The following is a 24000-nucleotide window of genomic DNA, read 5'->3' as shown; positions in this document are numbered from 1 at the left end:
CACACATTGCTAGGGGGCAAAAACAGCTACATAAGACCAAGTTGCTGGCTTATAAACATTAAACAAAGCTTATTTAGAGGAACCCTAAGTATACACTGTGACTACAAGTTGTACTACAAATTTTAAGTCGAGTTGATATGTTGGCAAGCCTACTTTGCCATTAAACTTAGTCGGATGAGTTTAGGTAGCAAACTCAAGTTTTGAAACCAGTTTAAAGTGACAATGTAATTCATGTTATTAACCTAGACATCTTTATTTTTTTATCCTTTATTGTTTATGAAAACGGCAACTTTATGAAGTAAGTGGCTACCGCTGGTACAAACTTGTCTCCCACATAAACTCGTACAATATTAGGTGTCTTATTTATTTCAACTTAAAGGCTTATTTATTTTAACTTACAGGCTAAATTGTAAATAGTTGCTTCCTTAAATTTGACAGCATTTCGGTATAAATATACATTTTATATTAAGGATAAACGTTACACTATTTTTTCTTTAGCCACAAGGCTGCTGCTTTGAGATTACAATCACGTGACCACGAAAAGAAAAAATTTCACAACGTTGTCGTCGTCGCGCTTTCACAGTTTTCCAAAAGTTTTGCAATTTTACGTAAATTTATTCCAACAAACAGTGAAATTGACAAAGCAACATCTTAATTGAAAAATGAAAAGTTGTTAAGTTTAGTAGTTGACGTTTATTTATTTGAAAATTGCTACCAACATTTATAATCGAAAGAAGTAAAATGTCTGCCATACATTACAAGTTTTCAAGCAGTAACGAATACAAAAATGTTACTTTCGACGGAATTAGCATTTCGTTGTACGATCTCAAAAAGGCGATTATGGAAAAACAAAAGCTAAAAAGCACTGAATTGGATCTTCACATTACAAATGCACAAACTCTTCAAGGTAAGCAAAATTTTATTGTTTTTGTAAACTAATTAATAATCTGTGTTACGAATTAAAACAATAATGGGATCTCTATTAGTTTCGCATGCCCTACATAAACAGGGTGTGTAATCGAAATACGGCACATGTAATTAAACAAAGAGGTTGCATAAATTAAACCCTTACCCTAACCCTCACATATTCAGTTTACCCTTCTGCCCATTAACACATCTGACTCGTAAAGCGGACTAAGTTATACTCATTAAATCATATTTCAACTTATTTTTAATGTCTGGTTGAACAATTGCCATACTTAGGTTCGGGCGTGCGGAAGTAATAGAGATCCCAATAATGAATCAACGTCTTTGAAAATAAGGCACTTAACTACTCTTACAAATTTTGTTAATTAAACTTTACCCTAACTTTTAAGGTTTATAATAATTCCCTTAACCTAATAACCCTTTAAACCCTCTGCTTAATAAAAGTTTGTAAATTAAATTGGTATTTACTAAAGATTCATATTTATAATAGGTATTTTTGTGTTATTGCTGCCTATTTATAAGTAAGATTTTTATTTCGGAAACAAATTTTTAATATTATGTTTTATGTTTGTAGTTTACAAGGACGAATCAACTTTAATTCCGAAAAATACCGCTGTTCTTATTCGTCGAATTCCTCTTGGATCCGTTAGAGATTCGAAAGTTTATGTTGTGTAAGTATTTTTATGTTTTGATTTTTGTATAGCTGTAAAAAAATTAGAACTTAACAGTGTTTAATTTGCTTGGCATCGCAGAAGATTGTGGTTGTAATTCTACAGAAAAACAATTTTATTAGGATCTGCGTTTGTTTCTTATAAACCGTATTAACTCCTGCCTAGCCAAAAAAAAAAACAATTAGCAGATAAATTATTAGTCGATAATCATTTATAATACCCCAAACTGCTACAGTTGACTTAGGACCGAGTTGAAATAACTAAGTTGGTCAATGTTTAGGCTGTAAAATTAATTAAATGAAAATGCATTAAACCTTTTTTAACTTTTTGTTTATTTTACAGGAAAAAGTCAGATACCTCTTCAGCCTACACCGTAGCAGCCACACCCAAGACCACTCAAGTATGTATACAAACAAGTATCTTTTCTGTGGTAATATAACAAATTTGTTTTTCGGTTTATACTTTTGCAACTTTACAGAACGAATGCAGTAATTGTGTTTATTACATTTAGTATGTTCTAGGAACATTTTTATATAAATATATATTGTATAATACTATGTATTAGCTATTAGTTGTGGCTTACTGTCTTGGCAATCTAGTTTCTGGAAATTTTTAAATCCATTAACAGGCGGTTGCTAACAAGTTAAGTCAATTTACATACATCCTTCTGTTATTTAAACACATATTGTGAAATGTATATTGTGAAATTAGTTATAAATGGGTTTAATTCTAAAAACCCTGTTTGTTTAAATTAGTTATAAACTATATGCTTTAATTTTTTATTATTAGTACTGATTTTATATTTATAACCGATTAAACATGTCGTGCTTTGTTTTATTTATTTAAATGCTGTTTGTTAATAAAATTTTGTTGGGAAGACTTTTTTGAGTGATGAAAAAATACAGAACCATTTCCCTGTAAGTGGTTTATTGCAATACCAACAAATGCTTTTATTATCAATAAAAAACAAGTTTACTTTGATAAGCTATTCAGGTAAGGTAACAACTGGAATTTTAAACTTAGTTATTTTCAAAGAAACTAATTCAATTTTACCAGGACCAGGAGCTCAAACTCTTTAATGAAAAAATGTTATGTTTTATATTAATAAATTTTTGTGTTTCGAAAATATATATTGTTGAACGTTATAAAATGTATTCTTTTATTAACTTAAATTTTTGCTATTTTTATGTTTATATATAAGTTCTTAATTTTTGCCAAATCCTATTACCTCAATTTAATTTTTATTTTCAGAAAATTTATGATGTTTATTTAGAAAAGTGTTTTTATTTCATTAAAAATTTGATTGTGAAATTAAATTACTAATAACAACATTTATTCTTTCAATAAAGGAAAATGAAACAGCACAAAAACTTAGCTTCGATGAGCTATTTAAGGTAATTGTTTCTCTTTTAAAGTGACACTGTTTATTACACTTGGGTGGGCCAAATTTAGTAAATTTATTCTTACACAATAATTCGAAATCTGATAAGCTTAAGTTCAATAGTTGCATATACACATATTTTACTAATAACATCCACACATTGCATTATAAGGTCTACATATACTACATACCATCTGAATAAATTATAAAGTAAAATTGGTTGTCAGTTCCCCTAGGCTATTTTGTATACTGGTATGTTATGACACTATTTCTTATCAGTTGTTATAGGTTTGAATATAAGATTTGGCCTGCTCAAGTTTTTCTGTTTATTTAGCAGGCATTAGGGATGGGCCAAATTTTTATTTTGTTCATTTAGAATTTGTAAAACTTTACCATAAAAATTCCATAAATCTTAATCACTTTAAAAGTGTTGTGGTATAGACTGTTGTGGTTATAATACACCAACTTTATTTATTTTAAATTATGATAAACAAACTATAATTTAACCCATTCCTAAGCTTGTTTTATTTTTTCTTTTACCACTGTTCAATCATGATAAAATATTACAAAAAATATAAAGAAAAAAATAATACACATTTAAAAATTTAATTTGTTGTATTTTTTAATGCTTGGTAATTGTAACTGTAGTGGCTTCAATGTACATGTGTATTTGATTGCTGTATTACATCAATAAATTATTTATTGAGTTGATTACACCAAATTATACGTTGTATATATCGTTAAGTAAGAAAGTAACACAAATTTCAGACAAGTAACCTGGCGAAAGCAAATGCTACGGAAGAAGACAAAATTAAAGTGGCTATCAAGCAATCGACTAACGAATATGATCCATCAAAGTAATTACCTTATTTACTTTAAAAATAACAAAATTTTGCTATTCCAGTGAGTGGTTACAAAAACACTTGATTTAACATTTTTTTTCGTTTTTTTACAACTTGGAAAGCTAAATCAAACTAAATACTAATAAAATTGTTTTTTTGTCAATTTTTTAATTTCAATTTTTTTTTAGTTTTGTTCGTCCACCTCGATTTGGAACTTACAAATACAACGCAAGTTCCAATCCCAGCAGTGTTGCTGGAAATACTGCCACGACCTTGGTTCGTTGTTTTCGTTGCAATCAAAACGGCCATTACTCTACTCACTGCCCCTCATCAAAGGTAAGAATATCTGAATAAAACTATTTTTATTCTCTTTTTTTTGTCGTTTACTCCAAAAAAAAACCTTTTTAATGAAAAAATATTTTAAGTAAGTTTTAAGTAAGTTTTTTAAATTTATTACCTTATGTTTTAATTCATTTGACTTACTCGACTCTATGTTTCTTTATTTATGTTAAAAATTAAAAATAATTTAATTAATTTTTTTTACTTTAGAACGAACCAGATAGAGCAAAAATGATGCGACATGCCACAGGTATACCCAGAAGTCAAATGGTTGTTGTAAATAAGGAATCAAAAGGTGCAATGTTAACTGCTGACGGAAGATATGTTGTTCCTCTGATGGACAAGTACGATTAGATTTTACTTTAATTAGCATTATTTTCATCAGCTATTTAAAATTTAAATTTTTCTTGTGCTGATTTATGTTTAATTTAACAAAATGTAACTTTTTTTTGTATGTATTTAGAGTCAACATTTTATATGTTATTTTAATTAAAATTCCTATTTTTTTTTAAATTTTATTCGTTTTTTTGACTATGTAGAAAAGGATATGATGTTGGTAAAAAAGAGAGGCCTCCTTTCCTTCCAGGAGTGAAAAAAGAAGAAGAGCCAGAAGATGAAGAGGAGCCGATCCCGGATGAACTGATCTGTCTTCTATGTAAAGACCTACTAGTGGATGCAGTGGTGATACCTTGTTGCGGAAACAGTTACTGCGACGAATGTAAATAAAAAATTATTTTTCGAATTAAAAACATTTTTGTTTATTTGTGGAAGATTTAAATACATAGCTTAGATAGAATTTTTTTTTTTAATTTCATTTTTTAAATTACAGGTATTAGAAATGCATTGTTGGATTCAGATACACATGAATGCCCCACTTGTCATAAAAGCAATATTTCCCCTGACTCACTTATCGCTAACAAGTTCCTGAGACAGGTAAACCTTTTTTAAAACATTTTTTTCTGTTTGATTTGACTATGTGCAACTTGGGTATGCTTAAATAGTTTTTTTAACTGTGTAAAAATAAATGCAATTGGATTTTTTATACAATATACCTAATTTTTATTAAATCATCAGGCTGTAAACAAGTTTCGCAATGACACCGGTATAAGTAAAATGAAAGCAAACGCTCCAGTCTGGCCCCGACCAGCTTCAACTGAGCAAAAACCAAAACCCAAACCAAAGGCTCCAAGCAAGGTATCATATGCCCCAGCCCAATCCAACTCTATAAACATGTTTAAGCAAAATGCGAGGTCATCTAGTGGCGGTGGTTATGTAGTAAGAGCTGCAACAGAACAGATCGTAAGTCGGGGCTACACAATCCCTAAAAGAAACGAGACGGGGAGTTCATCACCCCATGACCCAACCCAACCTATTCGGATCACTTTGGGATCCCAGAAGACAAATATAACCCCAGCTAAGGAGGAGACTGAGTTAAAAAGTAGCGAAACTACCCCGGTGGTTAATGAGCCCACTGCTCAGTCAACCCCAATAGAAGCGGCAACGACCCAACCTCAGGGAGTTACCCCTAGGAGTGATAGTTATACTTTTAACTCCACACCAAGCACTGGCGATATTTCAAAAAAGTAAGTGTTCAATTAACTAAAAGATAATTGCAGATAATTTTCAAGCTATTTTTTGCCTAAAGTTTAGAATAAATATTGTTTAGTATATATATACTGTGTTTTTGTAAAAAAAAAATAAACACTTATTTTATCTTTTTTTGACAGAGTAAATCTTACACCAGCTGAACAACCATTACCACCTGGAATATCCCCACCAGTTGCAAAAGTGGTTCGCCCTTTGATGGACCAACAAAAGTAAGTAATATGATAAAGGAGGATTTTTACTTAAATTTTTTTGAAACTTTGTTTAATCTTTTTAAGTATAAAATTAATGCCAGAAACGCATATACACAACCTAGCTAATATGTCAAGTTTAATAGTTAAACAAGCTTTACTCTGTTTTAGTCAAGTTAAAGTGGAAAACATCTCTGCAACATCTACATCTTTATCTGGGATCTATCCCCTACCAAACTCAGTAAACAACTCTGAACTCTCATTCACTGTATCTGCAGAGATTCCTCTAGACATAAAACCAGATGTTGCAAATGACGAGGATGCTGACTCATTACAACCTCTAGGAGACAATGAAGAGGAGGCAAAGTTTTCTCCAGAGGTTACTCCCAAGGAGGAATTCGATGAGGAGGACACTAAGGAAGATACTTCTAGAGAAGACCAAATTTCACAAGAAATAGAGGAAAAAATTAAGCTTAAGCTTGAAGCAGCTCCTCAGGTTTATCGGGTCTCGATCTCCCAGCCTCCTCCTTCAGTCAACACCACATCGTCTTTGCTCCCGACCCCAAATATTCCGATGTTGCGACCCAGTGTGCCTCAGATGAGCATCCCACCTCCTACTCTCCTTCCTCCAACTCTGTCAATTAACTCAGCTCTTCTGAGCATACCACCACCAACAGTAAGCAAAATAAAATTAAATTGGTAAAATAATAGAAAATAAAATTTTAAAAATATTTTATTTTTAATTTCAGATTGCGACATCGGGAATTCAAGTGCTAGCTCGGCCCCCAATTCCATTTCCTTTTAATCTTTTACCCCCTCACCTTGCCCAGTTCAATCGACCCCCACCAGGATTTCCTCCTCACAGTTTACCCCCTCCACCTTTGGGGGTGTTGCCCCCTATTTTAGCACCCCCACCAATAACAACTACTCAACCAGTTGGTAAATACCAAATATTTATAAATATTTTTATCTAGTATATATGTTTAGTTATTGTGTTTTGTTAAACTACAATTTAAGTTGTCAAAAAAATAATTTATTTTCGTTTTGCAGTCGTATCTTCCAGCAGAAATGATCGTGATGTAAGGTAAATAAAACCCTTTTTGCAGTTTGATTGATTTTTTTTACTCTGTTTATATTAGTTAAAACAAATTTTTGAATTTTTTTTTTGATTTTAGAAAAGAGTCAAGTCGATCTGATCAAAATCGATCTTCTCGGCATTACTCCCCATCCAGGAGGAGATACGATGATCGATCTCCGAGAAAACGATCTGAGAGAAGCAGGAAGTCAAAGTTGGACATCATGTCGGATGAGTTCACAAAAAAGATCTCAAGAAGAAAGAACGGAAGAGGATCAAACAGAAGAAGAAGGTATTAACTTCGTTTTTTTTTTTTTTTATTCATTAGATCAATTTCAATTTTTAAAAAAAAATCTAAAAAATCAATGTATTCAGATCAAGAAGTGATAGTTACAGCTCCTCGTCTTCGTACACATCTTCCTCCAGTTATACATCAACATCAGGAAGTTCTTACTCTTCGGGATCATCTTGGTTCGTAAATTTTTTTTTACAAAATTTTGTAAAAAATCTTTCTTCAAGATTTTTTTTAATTTTGCTGATTTAAAAATTGTTTAAAAGGTCAAGTAGTTCTTATTCACGAAGTAGATCAAGATCAACTTCGCCCAGAAGGAGATATCGACAAAATAAGAAAAAGCCTAGTGCTAAAGGTCGCCGAAGAAGGTCAAGATCAAGGTCGCGGTCCCTGACCCCTGTCAAGAATCGAAAACGAAACACATCAAGGAAAAATCAAACTCCACCAAAACGAAGAAGGTAGAGTTTGTTTTTTATATATTTTTTTTCTATTTGCTGCACAGAAAAAAAAAAACTTTAATAAAAAATGTGTTTTATTGATTTAAGGAGAAAAAGTAGAGAATCTTCATTTTCTCCCCCACCCCGACGATCCCCGGATCGTGGAAGAAGTGGAGGTCGACGGCGGCAACCTTATACCTCTCAAGAGCGTAATCAACCCTCTTCCACTCCTATGCTCACCCAGCAAACTATCCCTGGGCTTCCTACCAAAGAAATGGCAGAAATGGAGATGGAAAAAGCGTTGTTAGCTTACTACAGGCAAGCTTACGAGAGGGATTGGTACGAAAAAGGGATCATGCCTCCTCCTCCTTATGATCGTTTTACAAATTCAAGATATTCAAAATCACCATCTCCTCCAGGAACAAACTCCACACTAATTCCCCCTCCTTCGCACAACTCAAATCTTCCAACTTCAGGAGGTTCTGATATGTCATCTAGGCTAAAAGCATTTGCTGGAGGATATGATCAGATCCCACCTGCGGGATCTCAGCGAAGACTGTCTCCAAGATCATTTCGTCGCCAAGAAAATGAAAAAGGGATGCGGAAGGGAAATTCAAGAAATCAAGACTATGGAAGCCGAGAGCGCTATTATAATGATGAGGACAGGAGGAATAAAAAAAGGGATGGTTACCAAGGCCAAACTCAGCAGCCTTACTCCCAGGATCGAGGTGCAAATAAAAGGAATAGATTTACTCCTCCACAACCTGAACTCCAGGAAGAAGGTGATGCAACTCCTGTACGAGATGAACGCCCATCTCCTGAAGAAGAAGCTCTAATGATGGAGCATGAAATGATAAGAAATGATGCAGAGAGAGATCGGTCTTCTAGACATGCTCCTCCACATCAGGGAAGGGATGCAAATTACAAACCTGACAGAAGGGAAGAAAGAGGTGTAAAACAAGAGACATCAAGGACTCGGAAAGATAACTCAAGTATGGAAAGAAGAAGAGGCGATAGACCCGAAAATCGATATCAAGAATCTCAAAAATCAAGAGACAAGGGTGAGTCGTATTCAAATAGATCTGATTCTACTAAAAGAATGAGCGAAAAACGTCGACCAACCTCTAAAAGATCTACTGAAGACAGGCCAAGATCTCGAACCGATCCAAAATCAAGACAAAACAATTCTAGTTCTTCAAGGCATCAGAACCCAAATAGGCCTAGTGATGACCGATCCATTACACCAGAGCGACAGGTCAAAACAAAACCAGAGCATTTTGTCAAGACAAAATCATCTAAAATCAACAGCGATCGACCTTCGATTAATATTAAAATTAGTAGCATCGATGTTGGTAGGAAATCAAAGAAAAACAAGTCTAAAAAAGAAGACAGGGTAGATAAACAATTGCAAGAAAATGTACAAAAACAAGACGCTGTTACAGAACCAAATGAAATGGTAAAAAACACCAGTGTTGATCAACAAGTACCTAGTGAGCTGTCTCCAACTGCTAAAAAAGATGATCATGTAAATGTTGAAAAACCAATTGAATCTGAAATTCGATTGAATAAGAGTCCAAATCAAGATGATCAAAATCAAATGATTGAAAATAAAAAAGAACCAATCAAAGACCAACCAAATGAAAAAGAACCATTTGAAGACCAACTTAAAACACCAGTTATTGGGACACCAGACAACTACGGTGAAGAACCAGTATTTGATGAACCACTTGAAGTTGAACCATCTGTTACCCAGAAACCAGAAGAAACTGATAGTAATCAGGTGAATAAAAATGATTTAGAATTGCCAGAGAAGAACCAGTCAAAAGACACTAGTGAAAAAATGGAAACACCAGAAGAAGTAGTGGAAAAATCACCAGTTTCCACCAACAAAGAAACTGAAAATGTAGATAACACACCAAAACCAGAAAACGACCAAAAAATTGAGGAGAAAACTCTGCAAGAAGAGGCGAGCGATTCTAAGAAAGAAAAGAAGAAAAAGAGAAAGTGGAAGCCTGCAGCATCCACAAAGTCCTCTAAATCTCGAAGAAAGAAATCTCCAACTCCAGTTAAGTTGATTGAATATGATGGCACAGGACCTCCACCTACTGGCGATGAATTGCTGAAAATTACAATCCCTAAATCAAAGTAAGTAAAAGTTTTCTTCATGTTTAGTAAAGTTTTGTAAAATCAGTTAAACTTTAAACTTCTCCTTTGTTTTACATTAAAAGTTAACAAGGTAAAAATAATAGTCTTTTTGTTATTTTGTTTTACTATTTAGCTTTCTTATAACTATAAGATTTGGCTTATTTTAAAAAAAAAATGTATGATATTTAAAAATTGGATTTTCAGATGGGAAGAATCTGAAGATGATAATGCTCAGGAAAAAAAGAAACAACTTTCTCCTAAAGCAAAAAGTCCTCCACCCAAACCAAAAGGCAGAAGGATCAAAATCAAAAGAAAACCGATTACAGATCTTAAGCAACAAGACTCCTCCGATAAAGTTTTTGAATCGAGTGACTCATCCACTGTTCCTCCTCCTTCCAAACCAGCTCCCGCTCCTTCTTCTGACGTTTCTGATGCAAGAATGGTGATCACATTAAGGAGGAGTTCGAAGATTGACGAAGGGGCGCAAGCGAGGAAAGTCTCGTTGAGTAATAATCCGGAGAAAGAGGACACAGTTGCAGTGAAAGGGAAGAGTGTCACAGTCACCTCAATGCGATCTTCTAGAAAGGAAAGCGCTGAATTCAACGAAGTCGATGTTCTTGATCTGACGAATAACTTCTCTGACTTTAGTCAGCCTGAAGAAGTCACCGAGAAAAAAAAGAAGAAGAAAAAGAAAAAAAAGAACAAACACAAAAACAAGGTTAAGACCAGTGAAGCCGACGAATTTCCGGTTGATCAAAAACCAAAAAAATCAAAAGACGTCGAAAAACCTGCAGTTAATAATATATCGGAGGAAGAGCGATTGGATAATCATCACGAAGATGATTACCGATCTTCGAGATCCTCCAAACATCCAAGGATCGATGATCATATTCCTAGGGATGCAAGAAGCAATAGCAAATCCGACAATCGAAGACAACAGCGTTACGATTCGCGCGATCGTGAATATCGCAGAGGTCGAAACGAGGGAGATCTAAACAAGGAATCTAATAAATCCCACAAGAAATCGTCCAAGCGAAGATATAGCGACGATTTGAGCGACCGAGCGAAATACGACGAGAGATCGCCGCACAACGAGTACCACCACAAACGTAACAAAAAAGAGAAAAGAAGAAAAAGGCACCATCATCGAAGAAAGCGTTATTCTGACGACGACGATGATAGATCTTCTTCGCAAGATAGGCGACCTATACCAAATTAACTTTTAACAAACTATGCGAGTTTTGGGGTAAAATTTGTGCATTTTTTTGTTTATCATTACAACTCTTTTTAAAAGCAAATCATTTTGTATTTTAGCATTATGTTTTTTGACTTTGCACCCTGGTAAACCTAAAACTAAGTTTTTTTAACTGGGTGATAATCTAAAAAAAAACTGTTGTAAAATTGTAATACATTTTGGAGGTTTTTCGCACTATCAGTTTTCTATAAGTTCTTTAATTTGTTATTTTGCAAAATGGAAATTTTTGTTATTGTTTTTTTTGCAAGGTCGACAATGAAAAATAAATTAAAATTAATTTGAACTTTTGTTTTATAATCTAACATTATTTAAATGGGTTAAATAAAATTAAGTTGAATAAAATAGTTAGATTTTATTTAAAAACTGTTTTAATAAATCAACAAATTAGTAGAATACTTACAGATTTCCAGTCCCTTTGATGAATTAGAAAAACCTGTTTTATGTAAAGGTTGTAAAACTGTCTAGTAGGTGTTTGTACTTAAACCACAACAAAAAAGTCACGTGACTTTGTGTCACCTGCATATATTGCACCATGTTAATCATGTGCCACTACAAATAAATTTTTTACTCTTTTAAATATTTAATTAAAATTCTTATTAGGACAGCTTTTAAAGCTCGAAATAAAATTATAAACTGAACTGAATCAGCATTTTTTTAAACAGAGCAGAAAAACAAGTATTTTTACTGCTGTCACTATAAATTCCTTGTTTTTCGAGTATTTATAGCATGATTAGTACTTGTTTTGTCAAAGTTAGTGTCTTGACTTGTAGCAATTCAATTGAGTAAACATTTACAAATTACACAAAAATCTGCTTGTTATTACTGCTAGGCGCTTTAATGTTTGCCTTGGAAAATAAGGAATTTTATTTATTGTTTTTTGATTGCCCTGGGTTTAAGAAAAAGAAAGTTGTAGTATGCAGCATTCAAGCAGCCTACGTATGCAATCTTTGTAGGTGTAGGGGCTTATTATTTAAAATTCTATACACGCAACCGGTAGTATTTCTAGAATAATTGATGCTTTAAAGGTAAAAATGCTTATCACCGAGTTTGGAATTTTTTTGCTTACGTCAATGATATATTTGACACTTTTTTCAAGTGGTAATTTTCAAAGAATAATTCACAATTTTAGCAGATAAAACTATTTGGGAAGTTATTACTTATTCATGAGCGTACCTCGACAAAAACTTGATTTAAAGTATTAGTTGTATAGCCGGTGGTCTTAAAGTTATGACGTAAAAGTGTGCTGTATTATATTTAGAAGGTGTGTATTAAAATGGATTAATATTGTCCTGTTAAACATGTTTTATTTAAAAGATGATCTAAGTTTGGCAGAGTATAAATCAACCATGGGTATATATATAAGAACGAAGCAGTTACAATTTGCTTATTGGTCTGTGTTGGTATATTAGTGAGCTTAAAAACAACTCTAATATCTCGTTTGTCATCAAACTGAACTGGTTTTTAATTGTTTGCGGCTGTCAGGCGGCAATACATTAGTAACTAAGCCCGGTTGCCACAAAATAGAGAATTTACGAGCCCCGTGCTGTATGTTTAGTCCGTTTTTCTTCTACACGGTTGTAGTTTTTCCATTATAGCGCTGGTGTTCCGGTAACATTTATTACCTTCCCACGAAGTCGAGCAATAAAGAGAGTTGTTGTTTTTGGTCAGATTGTCGTTTAGAGTAGACCCTTCAGAAAGCAGTGAGTGACCCAGGTTTAAAATCGTTTCAAAAACAAAGTGAATATTTTGTTCACTCACTTGAGCTTTTTAATGGGCCGCAACTATCGTTACTTTACAGTAGGGCTTCGTTGGCTGCCAAGGGCCCTTGAATACGCAGTCAACTTAGTACAGAAGCTCGTGTCTTCACTTTGCCAAATCAAATCCGCTTTTTCGCGTCGCTGTGGCGTCAAATGCCTTTGTTTATTGGTATGGCTTGCTACTTTAGCGCGTAGAGATACTGGGTTTTTGATCATCCGCCAAAAGCGTTGCCATAACTGACGAGTAATATGAATTTTGATAACCACTGAAGTTTATTGATTTGTTAGCTAGTTTATTAAGTGTGCACAGTAAAAAGGCCATTTGAACTAAGCCTACTTAAAGCTTTGGTTTTATAAATTTGGTTTAATGTTTTTGCTCATGTGTTAAAACTTATAAATTCTTTTTGCCTTTTAGAAAATGTATACGACTGTCAGTAGAAAGTAGGCCTAGTGTACTAACTTTGAAAAACATGGATAGTAATTCGATTATTGACGATTCTACAAGCGATGTACTATCAACAAATTTACGAGCTAAGGCTATGAAAAGAAGGCGGGTTAGACTTGGAACACAAGACCTTGAATTAGAAAAATCTACATTAGAACTATTGACAGCATTGCGAGACCCGCCAAAATCAAAATGCAGTCATCTGAAACCTCTGCCTGCCATCTCGTCTAATTCCAACCTAGCTGACAATTTTTTTGATGATATTGAAAAAGAATCCACTAAAAAACATGAATTGGAAGGTGACGTTTTCATGTCTGCATTATCTAAAACTGTAAAGCATAAAAAGTCTAGAAGAAAACCACTTGAGCTGCAAACTAACGGAATAACAAAACAAGTAGCGGACTGCAACAGCTTTACAAATTCAAATGTCGGCCAGGATATTTTACCACAATCGACCGCAAAAGTAGATTTAAATTCAAATCCTGTAAGACCAGGCAGAAGACGAAAAACTACACTTGAAGCAAAGGAAAAGTCGTTTATCGACCAGTTGGACGACACAATTAAAGACCCAGTGCCAAAACGTCGGCCACGTGTTAGATCAAAAGAGGTAATCGACGAGTTTTCTTTTGACATGAAAGACAAAAGTTCACCGAGAAGGCCCAACAACAAAATTGCCGCAGAAAATTTCGGGTCTACTCCAATGCGAAACCTTAAACTGTTCGACGACAACAAAAACGAAAACTTACAACTTAACGATATCCCGTTTCACCAAAACTCAACCAAAAGCAAGATCGTAACCAGGTCAAAACGAAAAGAAACGGAGTCGATGTTGGGCCAAAATTCTCTTGAAACTCTTTCATTTTTAAAGTCACCAGCAACGAACAATAGTTTAACAAACAAAAACAACGGTTTACACAACCTCAACAAAACCCGGAAGCCTCGTAGAAATCGTCAATCCACTATTGGAAGCGAGCTAAACGATGACGTCACAGAAAAAGCAGTCGACTGTGAAGGTTCTGACGTCATGAGCGTGTTTTCTGATGACATAGCCGACTCGTACGACCCCTCAATGAGTTCGAACAAGCAAAGTGTGAGACGTCGAACAAGCCACCTTAACTCGATTACGCCCATTAAGGAAAAAACATTTCTTCTTTGCGACGAGCAAGAGGATTCTGACGTCACTTCCGGTGGTATATTTACGTCACCGAAACGTCACAAAAAGCGGTCAAGACGGGCAACGGCGGATGTCGAAAACGAATTGATTCCAAAAGAAAAAACAACAGAAAAATCAAAGTTATTTTTGTTGGACAAGGAGGCAGATGAGTTAGACGGTTTCGGTGTTAATCCCAAGCCCCAACGAAGAAGGACCCACAATAAATACTTGCCACCTCTTTCCCAAAACGCAAAATTTACTTAAGAGGGTTAAGTGTAAATTTATGAAATGCAAAACTTTATAAGCATATATAAATATTAAGTGAATTTTTCTCAGAAATTAAATTTTATCTTATTTTCTGAACAATGTTTTTTTTATCATCAGATATATTTTATGTGTACTAAGGTAGCATAAGTTGCCCTATTTAGTTTGTCTAATTAGAAGCTACAAGTAACAATTTAATTATTTATTCTCTCAGATATTTTTTCAGTTTTCTATCAATTTTTTTTACATATTTCTTATTGACAAGTGATAATATATCACGCCGTGAGCTTTATTTCATGTCATCAATAAACAATCATTTTGCCTCATATCACATCATGACAAATCAATGCTCTACTGCTTTTAGAAACGTATTTTTTGTTTACAAAGATTCGCTCTATACTGTTTTTAATAAATTTTTAAATATAAGAATACTGTTGTGTTTTTACAGCTAGTTTTTTTTAATTTATTTAAAACATACATACGATAATAGATTTTTGTTTATACGAAATTTGACAAGGGCATTATTGCACAATAACTTAGTGAATGATCGATAGATATTTTACAAGAATGTATTTCCGAAAATAATAGAGTTTTGTGGTCATAAGGCATTTGTTAATGCCATTTTAGTACATTGTATAATTTGTATAAGTTGACATAAGAAATAATGGCAATGTACACTATAGGACTAATATAGCAATTCAAGCGGAAAATCATCGCGATTTTGTACAAAAACAACAAAAAATATATCGATAAAATTGGTTGGAATGCTGACGTTACTTTATCTGCCTTTTTTTGTTTATTTAATTACAAATTTCGGCCTTGACGCTTTCCTCTTCCGACATTTTGGAGTAACTGAACGAAATAAGGTTTTCGTGATTTGACGATGACATCATGCGAACTGCAGAATGACTGCGATCCAATGCAAATTTTTTGGTGTCTAAAAAACAATAAAAAATGACCAAACGGTTATAGTTTCTGTTCTATTCTTATAGGCATCAGATATAGATATAAATTATTAATTTAAAAATCTATTATACGGCACATAATGTTTTTATAACATAAGCTGTGTCTAAATCTGGGCACTTTAAAATTGAGCCCCATTAAAAATTCAATAGGAATTTTTTCCACATTTACCTTTAGAGTGAAACGGAGATTGAAATCTTTCAACGACAATCATGTCAGCCACATTTAAAGAATCGCCTTTTAAAATTTCAATCTCAGAAATTTCTTTGTTTTTGCTCTAATACACAAAATATAAATAGAAAGTATATATAGAAGTATATTTAATATAAATACACAAAATTTTTATTGAAACTTAAATTAGTGTGGTATGCCGGTTATGTCAAAAAAGGTTTTTGGCTTAAGTCGCACCAAGACCACTATTCGCATTTGAGCCAGGCGTTTACGAATAACTAAAACACGACTTAAAAACATACTATTGCTATTTTAAAGTAATATGAAAAGAAATAGATATACTTATATACTGAAAAAATTTTGGTAACTTGCACTTATATAAAATTAAATCATTTTGCATTTGCGTAACCTTTAGTATTTTATCGTTGATTGGGTTCAAAAAAAATGATAAACGTTAATGGTACTTAGAAAAAGTTAGTGAGAGTAGCAATCTAAAGTGCTTAAATTAAGTATATACATGTTGCCTACCTTGGTACCAAGTTGTATATCATTAACGGTAAGAAGTGTGGGTTGGATCATTGAAAAAGTGCAGTTGCGTTCTCCGCTTGATCTCCATTTAAACTTGCCGGCGTTCGAGGGCGATACGATGTTGCATAGAGCTAAACATATTTTAGTTGGTTGGCCTTACAGTTCTAGGCAACTTGAATCGTTTGGAAATCTTGTGACACGCTATTTTAAGGAAGTTTAAATAAAGGCAGGCTAGTACATTTTTTTTCACTAATAGATTTTTGGTAGGGTGAATGTAATCTATACACTATGTATACCTATGTCAAAATGAGTAAAAAGTTATCACACGTTGGCCTTTAACCCTTAAACCACGCTGTTGGTTAAATTATAACTTTTTTGGGTTTGTAAAACATAGCATATTATACTATAAAATATTTATATAAACATTTATTATTTATGGCATGTTTTTAATCAGAAAATTGATTTTGTCATTTTTTCTCGTCGCTTTAATGTAATTTTTCTTATATTTTTCTTCTTATTATAAATGTGCAAAAAAATAAAAAATCACAATAATCTTTATTGCTTACGCTGTGTTGATTTAATTCTGCGGAAACGGATTGCCAGTCCGCTGTTTTGATGAAGTCTGAATTGCAGAAGAGCAGTATTTTGCGATGACACAAACTCGAATGTCGTCTGCGATTTGCTTTGTTTCCACGCACAGTAGTTAATCAATCTGTCACCAATGTTGTTCACGTGATCATTCTCGCTTGGCAGAAGATTGTTTCTGGCCATCCAGCCGTCAAAAATCTAAAAAAATGTAAATTTTTGGTATTTTTTGTTATAAAATTAACCTTTTTTTGCAAATCTGCAGTTCTAGTTAAAATGCTTTATTGCCTTTAGGCCTCTACCAAAAGCCTAGTAACAAATACAATACTTGAAATAAATACACACCTCAATAAACTCGCTGCTATCGCAATCCAGTTTTGCTTTCGTGATTTCCAATGACACCAGCTCGTCCGGATTGGAAATAAAATAAACCCCGCACAAAGATCGAGTTTCGTCGCCTTGAATGTATTTCAAGTCGCTTTCCACTTTGATCATATCCACACAGTCTACATATTTTATTGTTAAACGGTAGTCTTGTAAAATAGGCACTTTAGCGCAAGGCTGTATTGTCAGCCAGTAGTAAAAATAAACAATATTATTTGTATAGAAATATGGTAATAACGTAAACGTAAAAGCTAGTAGGTAAGGCTAGGCGGTTCTTTTAATGCTTACAACGTATTTGTATAAATAAGCTGTTAACTTACTCATTGCCTTTGCTGGCAAGTTGTCAGAGAATGAATCGCTGCCCGCGGTTTTTGGTGCAACGACATCAACAGCCTGTAAAATCAGCAATGTTTAGATTATTTCATTTAAAAAATTAACAACAATAATTGTACTTTGGATGTATAGTTATTGCGCAATTACAAGCTTCGATTAGGAACCTTTGCTTATCATTAAGCAAGCACAAGCTAACATTCCTTACAGCCAAATACTTTCGCTAAGTCTTATGTACACAAGTTGTAGATTAGATAAGCAGTTATTTTTCGTACGATGTTAAACAGGCGGCAGTTAGTTAGCAACTACTAGTAAGGCGGTACCGTGCTATTAATAAAAAAAACTTTAGGCTTCTACCCAAGTTTATGTAAATTTGGTATATTTTTAATTTTACCTGTGTTGATAAAATAAGTTGGCACATACATAGCAACACAATAAGAATATAGGCCCAGTCTGCCATTGCGCTGGTTTTGAGTAAAACTTGAAATAAAAGTAAAGTTTAGATATTGCCAAAGTTTAGATAAAGTATTATAATATACACAGTACTTACAGTTTTTTTAAACTTAGTTATCTCAAAAATCAACTTAACTTAACTGCTAAGTCTTAGAAATGAAAGAATTCAGTTTGGTTTGAATATAAATATATTGTCTATTTTGTTTGATATTAAACATAGTTGTGTGAAGTACGTTATATCAAGCAGGTGCGATATGGTGTAGGAATCAAAAGGTTGATTCAAGGTTAAGTTAAATCTGAAATAAAATTTTGATATTTAACAAATCTACTTACAAACATATAAACATATAGTTGTGTATTGCCTTCCAAATATAGGCACAAATTAAACAAATAAATGTAAGCAATGAAACCGGTTCGAAAAAGTGCTTACGGCAGACTATAGCGGAAGTTTGGCATATACCGATTTCGGTTGCGGTAAACATTCTTAAAAGCTTATCTAGTGATTATCCAAACATTAGCGCCAAACCAATGCGCGTAAACACTGCACCTTTTGTTTTAATTCTCTATACCCTTCCGGCTTTTGTACCGCAAGCACAAACCTTATTTCTTGCATAAACGTTTGAGTTAATTATGCAGCGGACAATACTTTATTTATGCAGTTTGCCTTATAAACATTACAGCTTAAATGATAAAATTGGATTTTATTTTAGTAGATTCAAGACACCATGGGTAGAATAAAGTTTTATGACTTGATATTGATTTTTATTGGATTTTTACTACTTTTGGAGACCTGTTTGGCAAAGAGGGTAATAAATAAGGATAATATCATGGGATACCCTCATAAAAGAAAGCAACAGGGCAACGTGGCAGAATCTACTGGTTCAAAACACGCGTTAACTTCATTAGACATTTCAGTTTCGAAATTAGGAAAACTTCTAAGAAAGGCACAAAACGAAGATTTAAGAAAAACAAAAAAATCGAGGAGGATCGAGAAGCTACGTCACAGTGGCAGACGAACCTCATAGTGTGACGTCACAATGCTTAAAAAATAACAAATTTTCTTGGTTTCGCACCAAAGTTAAAGTTAACGCTTGAATGTGAATTTTATCCTTGTTGCCCTGGAAACAAGTTCACGTGACATACGCCCCAATATTAAACCAATCAAAATTTTAATTACTAAAATTATTTATCTGTATTTTTGTACAAAATATTATTGTCAGCATAAAAGTTTGAAATTTCTGAGTATCAGCATATACATGACAAAATATAATCAGCATATTTGATACACACGTTTTTTTTTTGTCTTTTATTATGGTAGATAGAAGTGCACAAAATATTCTTTTAAAAATATCAAATTTGTCCAAAAACTAATCAAAAATTAGTTTTTATAATGCATAGGTTTACAGCCTTATAAACAATTAAGAAATCTTCATTAAAATGTTACAAAAAGTTTTATACCGGCACCAATGCCACTCTATTCGCCCTTAAGTGTAAGGTCGTTTACAACAATTTAATAGCCACCCAAAAGTTATTATCCTCTAATAATAAAAAAAAATTCGTATTTTAAAAAAAAATTAGTTTTTTGATTTTATTTCTATTAAACTTTAAAATAATAAAATTACAAGAGTTTACCTACTCCAGATAACTATAAGCAAATTACTGGCAAATTACCATTATAATTAAGAAAGAAAAGGTTTGAGTGTATAAAAGGGAGGTTTAAGGGTATATCTTGAATTTCTTTTATTTAAATTACATATTATTTTATCTAGGTATTTATATACAGTAAACTTTTTTATTACACTAACTTAATAAAATAAAACCATTTTTACGTGGGGATAAACTTATTTGTTTTGATTAAGTTTTAAAATTTGTTGGCAACATTTTAGGGAAAATCCCCTATTTTAGAAAAAATTAGGTTAAATTGTAAATGATTCAGAAATCAGTTAGTGGTATTAATATTAAAGTTTTTAAAAGTTTAAACTACTAAGAAGTTTAAACTTTATGATAGCCTGAATTACCCTTTTAACAGCAAAGTATGTAAAACATTTGACTTGCTTATGATTTTTTTACTGTTATAAATATGATATGTTACACTTAATATTAATACAAAGTCACAATAGTAATAAAAATATATTTTATTGTAAAATTCATACAAGGAATAGTTTTTTTAACAAACATAGAAAAGTAAGGTTTTTATATATATTTTTTTAACATAAAAAAAAGGCTTTTTTGCATCAGTAACATCATGTAAATAAAAAATATTCAAAAACCATTTGGATAGACTTAAAATTAGCTATGCCTTATTTACCTCATTAAAACACTACATGTTTTTTTTCTTTTAATCCGTTAACATAACGTCATTGGATAAACACGTTTTCTTATTATTTGCAGTGACTTGCAATTACCATGTATGCAAGATATACCCAGCCCCCTTCGAGCCAGTATTTAGTAACTGTGATATAACATCAAAGAAAAAAGATAAAATTCATAAATATAACAAAGGCCAATATAATCGCGTTAGTTTAATAACCTATTTTCTAAAAGGTGGTATTAAAATTTAATCTTCAATAAAGTTAGGACCAATTTATTAAAAATGAAGAATTTTTTGTTTACTTGTATTTTATGGTCCTTAAACGAATTATTTTAGCTTACGGTCCTCACCGAATCTTTTTTATCTTTAGATGACGCTGGATGATGCTCATAAGTAAGTTTTAGTAAATTGATAACTAAGCGGTGTATTGTTTTTACTGATGATATGTGTATTAAGGAGAATAACCATATTTTCAACATGCTAATATCCGAAAAATTTAGATCTATTTTTAAGTTGTTTTTTATGAATAAAATTTCCCGCTATGTTAAGAAATATGAAGTTGCGAAACATAATACCACTTTCTGTTTATCTATTTTTATAATAAAATCAAAAGTTAAATTTGTAATAAAAAAGTTTAATTCGTGTTTTCATAATAAAAGCATAAACTTAAGATTTAACTAGTAAAAAGAGCTATTTAATATAACAATTCATGTATTAAATTTATAATGTTGTACAAATGATTTAAAAGCTCTCTAAAGCTTTCGCGATATATGGTGACGTCACAAATTCTTCGATTTGCTTTTGAAATCGCATGAACTAGGGCTTAAGTTCGATTAGGGTAATTAATTATTGGACTAAAAACGTATTAAATTATTGGATTAAGAAAATTTCAGAACAAAATTATTTTAAAAGTTTTAAAATATCAATATTTAATTTTTTAATCAACAAAAGTAATTAAATATACTCAACAAACAAAAATTAATTTTTTCACCCAGTTTTAAGTTGTTGATATCAGAATATATATTAAACAAGTTTTAAATTCCTAAAATTGATTTTTGATTTTTAATAAATAAACAAGTATTTAAATATAATAAACAAAGCCATAATAAAAAAACGTGCTGTTTAGGCAAATTGAGTTTTAATGGTGTTACTTAAATTTGATTTAAAATTTTCAATTTTTTCAAGTTTTATTTTTTAACAATTTTTATGGTCACAAAATCAGGTCAAGGTGGGGCGCTACAGGCAGTTTAAAAAATATCCCTAACTTTTGTTTCATTAAATATTTCCATGAAATGTTTTATCTTGGATATTAGTTAGGTTGTTGCGCATCTAACACAATATTTAAATTCGTATTTTGAAAATTCGTTAAATATTTATAAATTTGTCCTAACTTCATTATTTATAAATATTTTTTTAGAAATACGTTCTTTAGACTAAATGAATAATTTTTTTTCGTCTGTCTTACTCTGTGCTCGAACCTGGAAAGTACAGATTATCAGTCGTGGGTCTTCCCGCTACACCATAAAACTAACAAGATTACTTCTCATGGTCGGGGTTCGAAATTTGTAGGTCCAAAGTACGAGTGTTAGTGTCTTACCACTATACCATCACGGCAAAAGTTGACAACAGATTAAGCGAGTATATAGCGTGCAAGTTACGCTTAAGTAAACAAAAAAATAAGTAAAATGTTTTTAATTTTAGCGATTTAACGTAACTATGTGCAAACAACAAAACATGGTAATATTAAAAAATAATATGTTTTAAATACAAAATCAAAAATTTAGCAAATTTTGTTTTCCAATGATATGAATCTTTAATAACAGCTTCACACTCATCTTTTGTTAACAAATGAAAGATATTGGATTTAGTTCCTGTAGCAACTTCTGCGTTTGTTTTTTTTTCCGTAACTTGTTTTAAGATGCCAGAAACCGATTAACATTATTGATTGTCATCGACTGTTATACAAACATAGATAAGGTTATAGAATAAGTCTCCGCAATATTAAAAAATGTTGTAACTTTTGCCCTTGTTAAAAAAAATTGATAATCGTTTATCTTATACGTTAATGAGACCATTGTAAAATTTGTTTAAACTTAACATATTTCGATTTAGTGACTTTGCATTTATTGTTTTAAGTCATAACTGTTAAGTATTAAATGGTTTAAACTGATATTTTGTTAATGCGATTATTAGACTAATGAAGTTGACTTAAAATAGATAAATTTAAAATCCGAAAAAAAAAATTTTGAACTTAATTGCATACAATATTCCATATGGCCTTTTGCATATAGGTCAAAAGCCGCCTATTACGACTCCATCAAAAAATCGCTGTAACTTTTGTTTTACTGAATGTTTTTGAAAAAGATTTAATCTTAAATGTTAGTTAGAGATCGTTGCAAATACAATAAACATAACGAATTTCGATTTGGCGACTTTGCAAAATTGAATATTTTCGCCGTAACTCTCCTGTATTATAATACCTTATTTTTTGTATACGATCTATAGCATATAGGTCAAGGGTCGCCTATTACGACGCCTTAAAAATCGTTGTAACTTTTGTTTTACTGGAGGTATATTGAAAATATTTAAATGTTTTAAAATACCTTTAAAATAAATTTACCAAATTTAGTTTCTAAGATTTCGCACAAATTATTATTTTAAGTCATAACTTTCCTGTATATTATTAGTTTAAAGCAATTTTGCGTAATACGCTTATTGGGGTCGCTTTTAATTAGTTAAATTTAAAATCTAAAAAAAAATTATATATGACATTTCTAACTTAAAATCTATTATACGAACTATTGCAGATATATAGCGTCGCCTAATTCACCCCCTTAAAAAAACTTGGTAACTTTTGTTCTACTAAGTATATTTTAAAAAACTTTTGTTTTAAATATTCAATGTGGCATTTTTTTGTGTACAATCATCTCTGTGGCGTGAAAAAAAATTGCCTGGAATGTTAACCATAGCCCTGTACGGTAAAAGACAAACATAATAGCATCTAATAAAAACTTTTTAATTTGTAATATACTGAATGCCACTGCGTGTTTTTTTAAATGACTGATTATTAATGCAACTCAATTATCTTTATTTAACCAATTAAATAACTTAATATAAAAAAACTGCATTAAGTTGTAATCTCTATTCAGATGTTGTTATTCATTTTGCTTGATAATTATATTCCTCCGAAATTAAATAAAAAAATTATTTTGTTTTCTTTAATTACATAAATTAATTAATTTTTGGGTTTTGATAATTTGGTGATTTTAGGTAAGATCCAGACATTCTTTGTGGTTTTTGTACCTCCAATATTTTTATTTAGAATGGTATAAACTTTATTTTACGTCCAAATTAAATATAAATATTTAAAAGCTATGTTTTTAATAGGTTGATAAAATATAGGAACAAAGGATATTAATTGTACTTACACTAAGATATAAAAAACTGTCTACTTTAGTTTAAATTGTTTTTTAAAGTAACATCTTTTGAAGCTCCT

The 24000-nt window shown here is 31.9% G+C and overlaps 3 protein-coding genes across 3 annotated transcripts; 2 read left to right on the top strand and 1 right to left on the bottom strand.

Moving 5' to 3' along the window:
* The first annotated feature begins 561 nt into the window (after positions 1-561).
* Positions 562-11443, top strand: LOC145749899 (uncharacterized). Its single transcript, XM_082565781.1, has 19 exons — positions 562-907; positions 1502-1598; positions 1941-1998; positions 2948-2992; positions 3748-3836; positions 4010-4157; positions 4371-4504; positions 4700-4878; positions 4990-5093; positions 5235-5743; positions 5888-5977; positions 6128-6632; positions 6706-6895; positions 7007-7040; positions 7132-7323; positions 7407-7502; positions 7590-7781; positions 7869-9905; positions 10110-11443. The coding sequence occupies exons 1-19, from the start codon at positions 742-744 to the stop codon at positions 11122-11124; spliced, it is 5880 nt and encodes a 1959-aa protein (XP_082421907.1). The 5' UTR covers positions 562-741; the 3' UTR covers positions 11125-11443.
* Positions 11444-13337: 1894 nt separating this feature from the next.
* LOC145750665 (uncharacterized) lies at positions 13338-15112 on the top strand. The gene has a single exon (XM_082566743.1). It carries the CDS (start codon positions 13388-13390, stop codon positions 14777-14779), a length of 1392 nt encoding a protein of 463 aa, XP_082422869.1. The 5' UTR covers positions 13338-13387; the 3' UTR covers positions 14780-15112.
* A 467-nt stretch (positions 15113-15579) lies between these two features.
* LOC145750887 (corticotropin-releasing factor-binding protein-like) lies at positions 15580-18200 on the bottom strand. Its single transcript, XM_082566960.1, has 7 exons — positions 18135-18200; positions 17699-17803; positions 17372-17587; positions 17008-17227; positions 16442-16572; positions 15914-16019; positions 15580-15716 (listed from the first exon to the last, which is right to left on the bottom strand). Exons 1-7 carry the CDS (start codon positions 18198-18200, stop codon positions 15580-15582), a joined length of 981 nt encoding a protein of 326 aa, XP_082423086.1.
* Positions 18201-24000: the final 5800 nt, after the last annotated feature.

This window comes from Corella eumyota, chromosome 4, assembly GCF_963082875.1.
Source record: "Corella eumyota chromosome 4, kaCorEumy4.1, whole genome shotgun sequence".
In the NCBI taxonomy this organism is placed as follows: domain Eukaryota; kingdom Metazoa; phylum Chordata; class Ascidiacea; order Phlebobranchia; family Corellidae; genus Corella; species Corella eumyota.
Note: the sequence above shows the minus strand (reverse complement) of the source record. Positions and strands in the feature narration are given on the sequence as shown.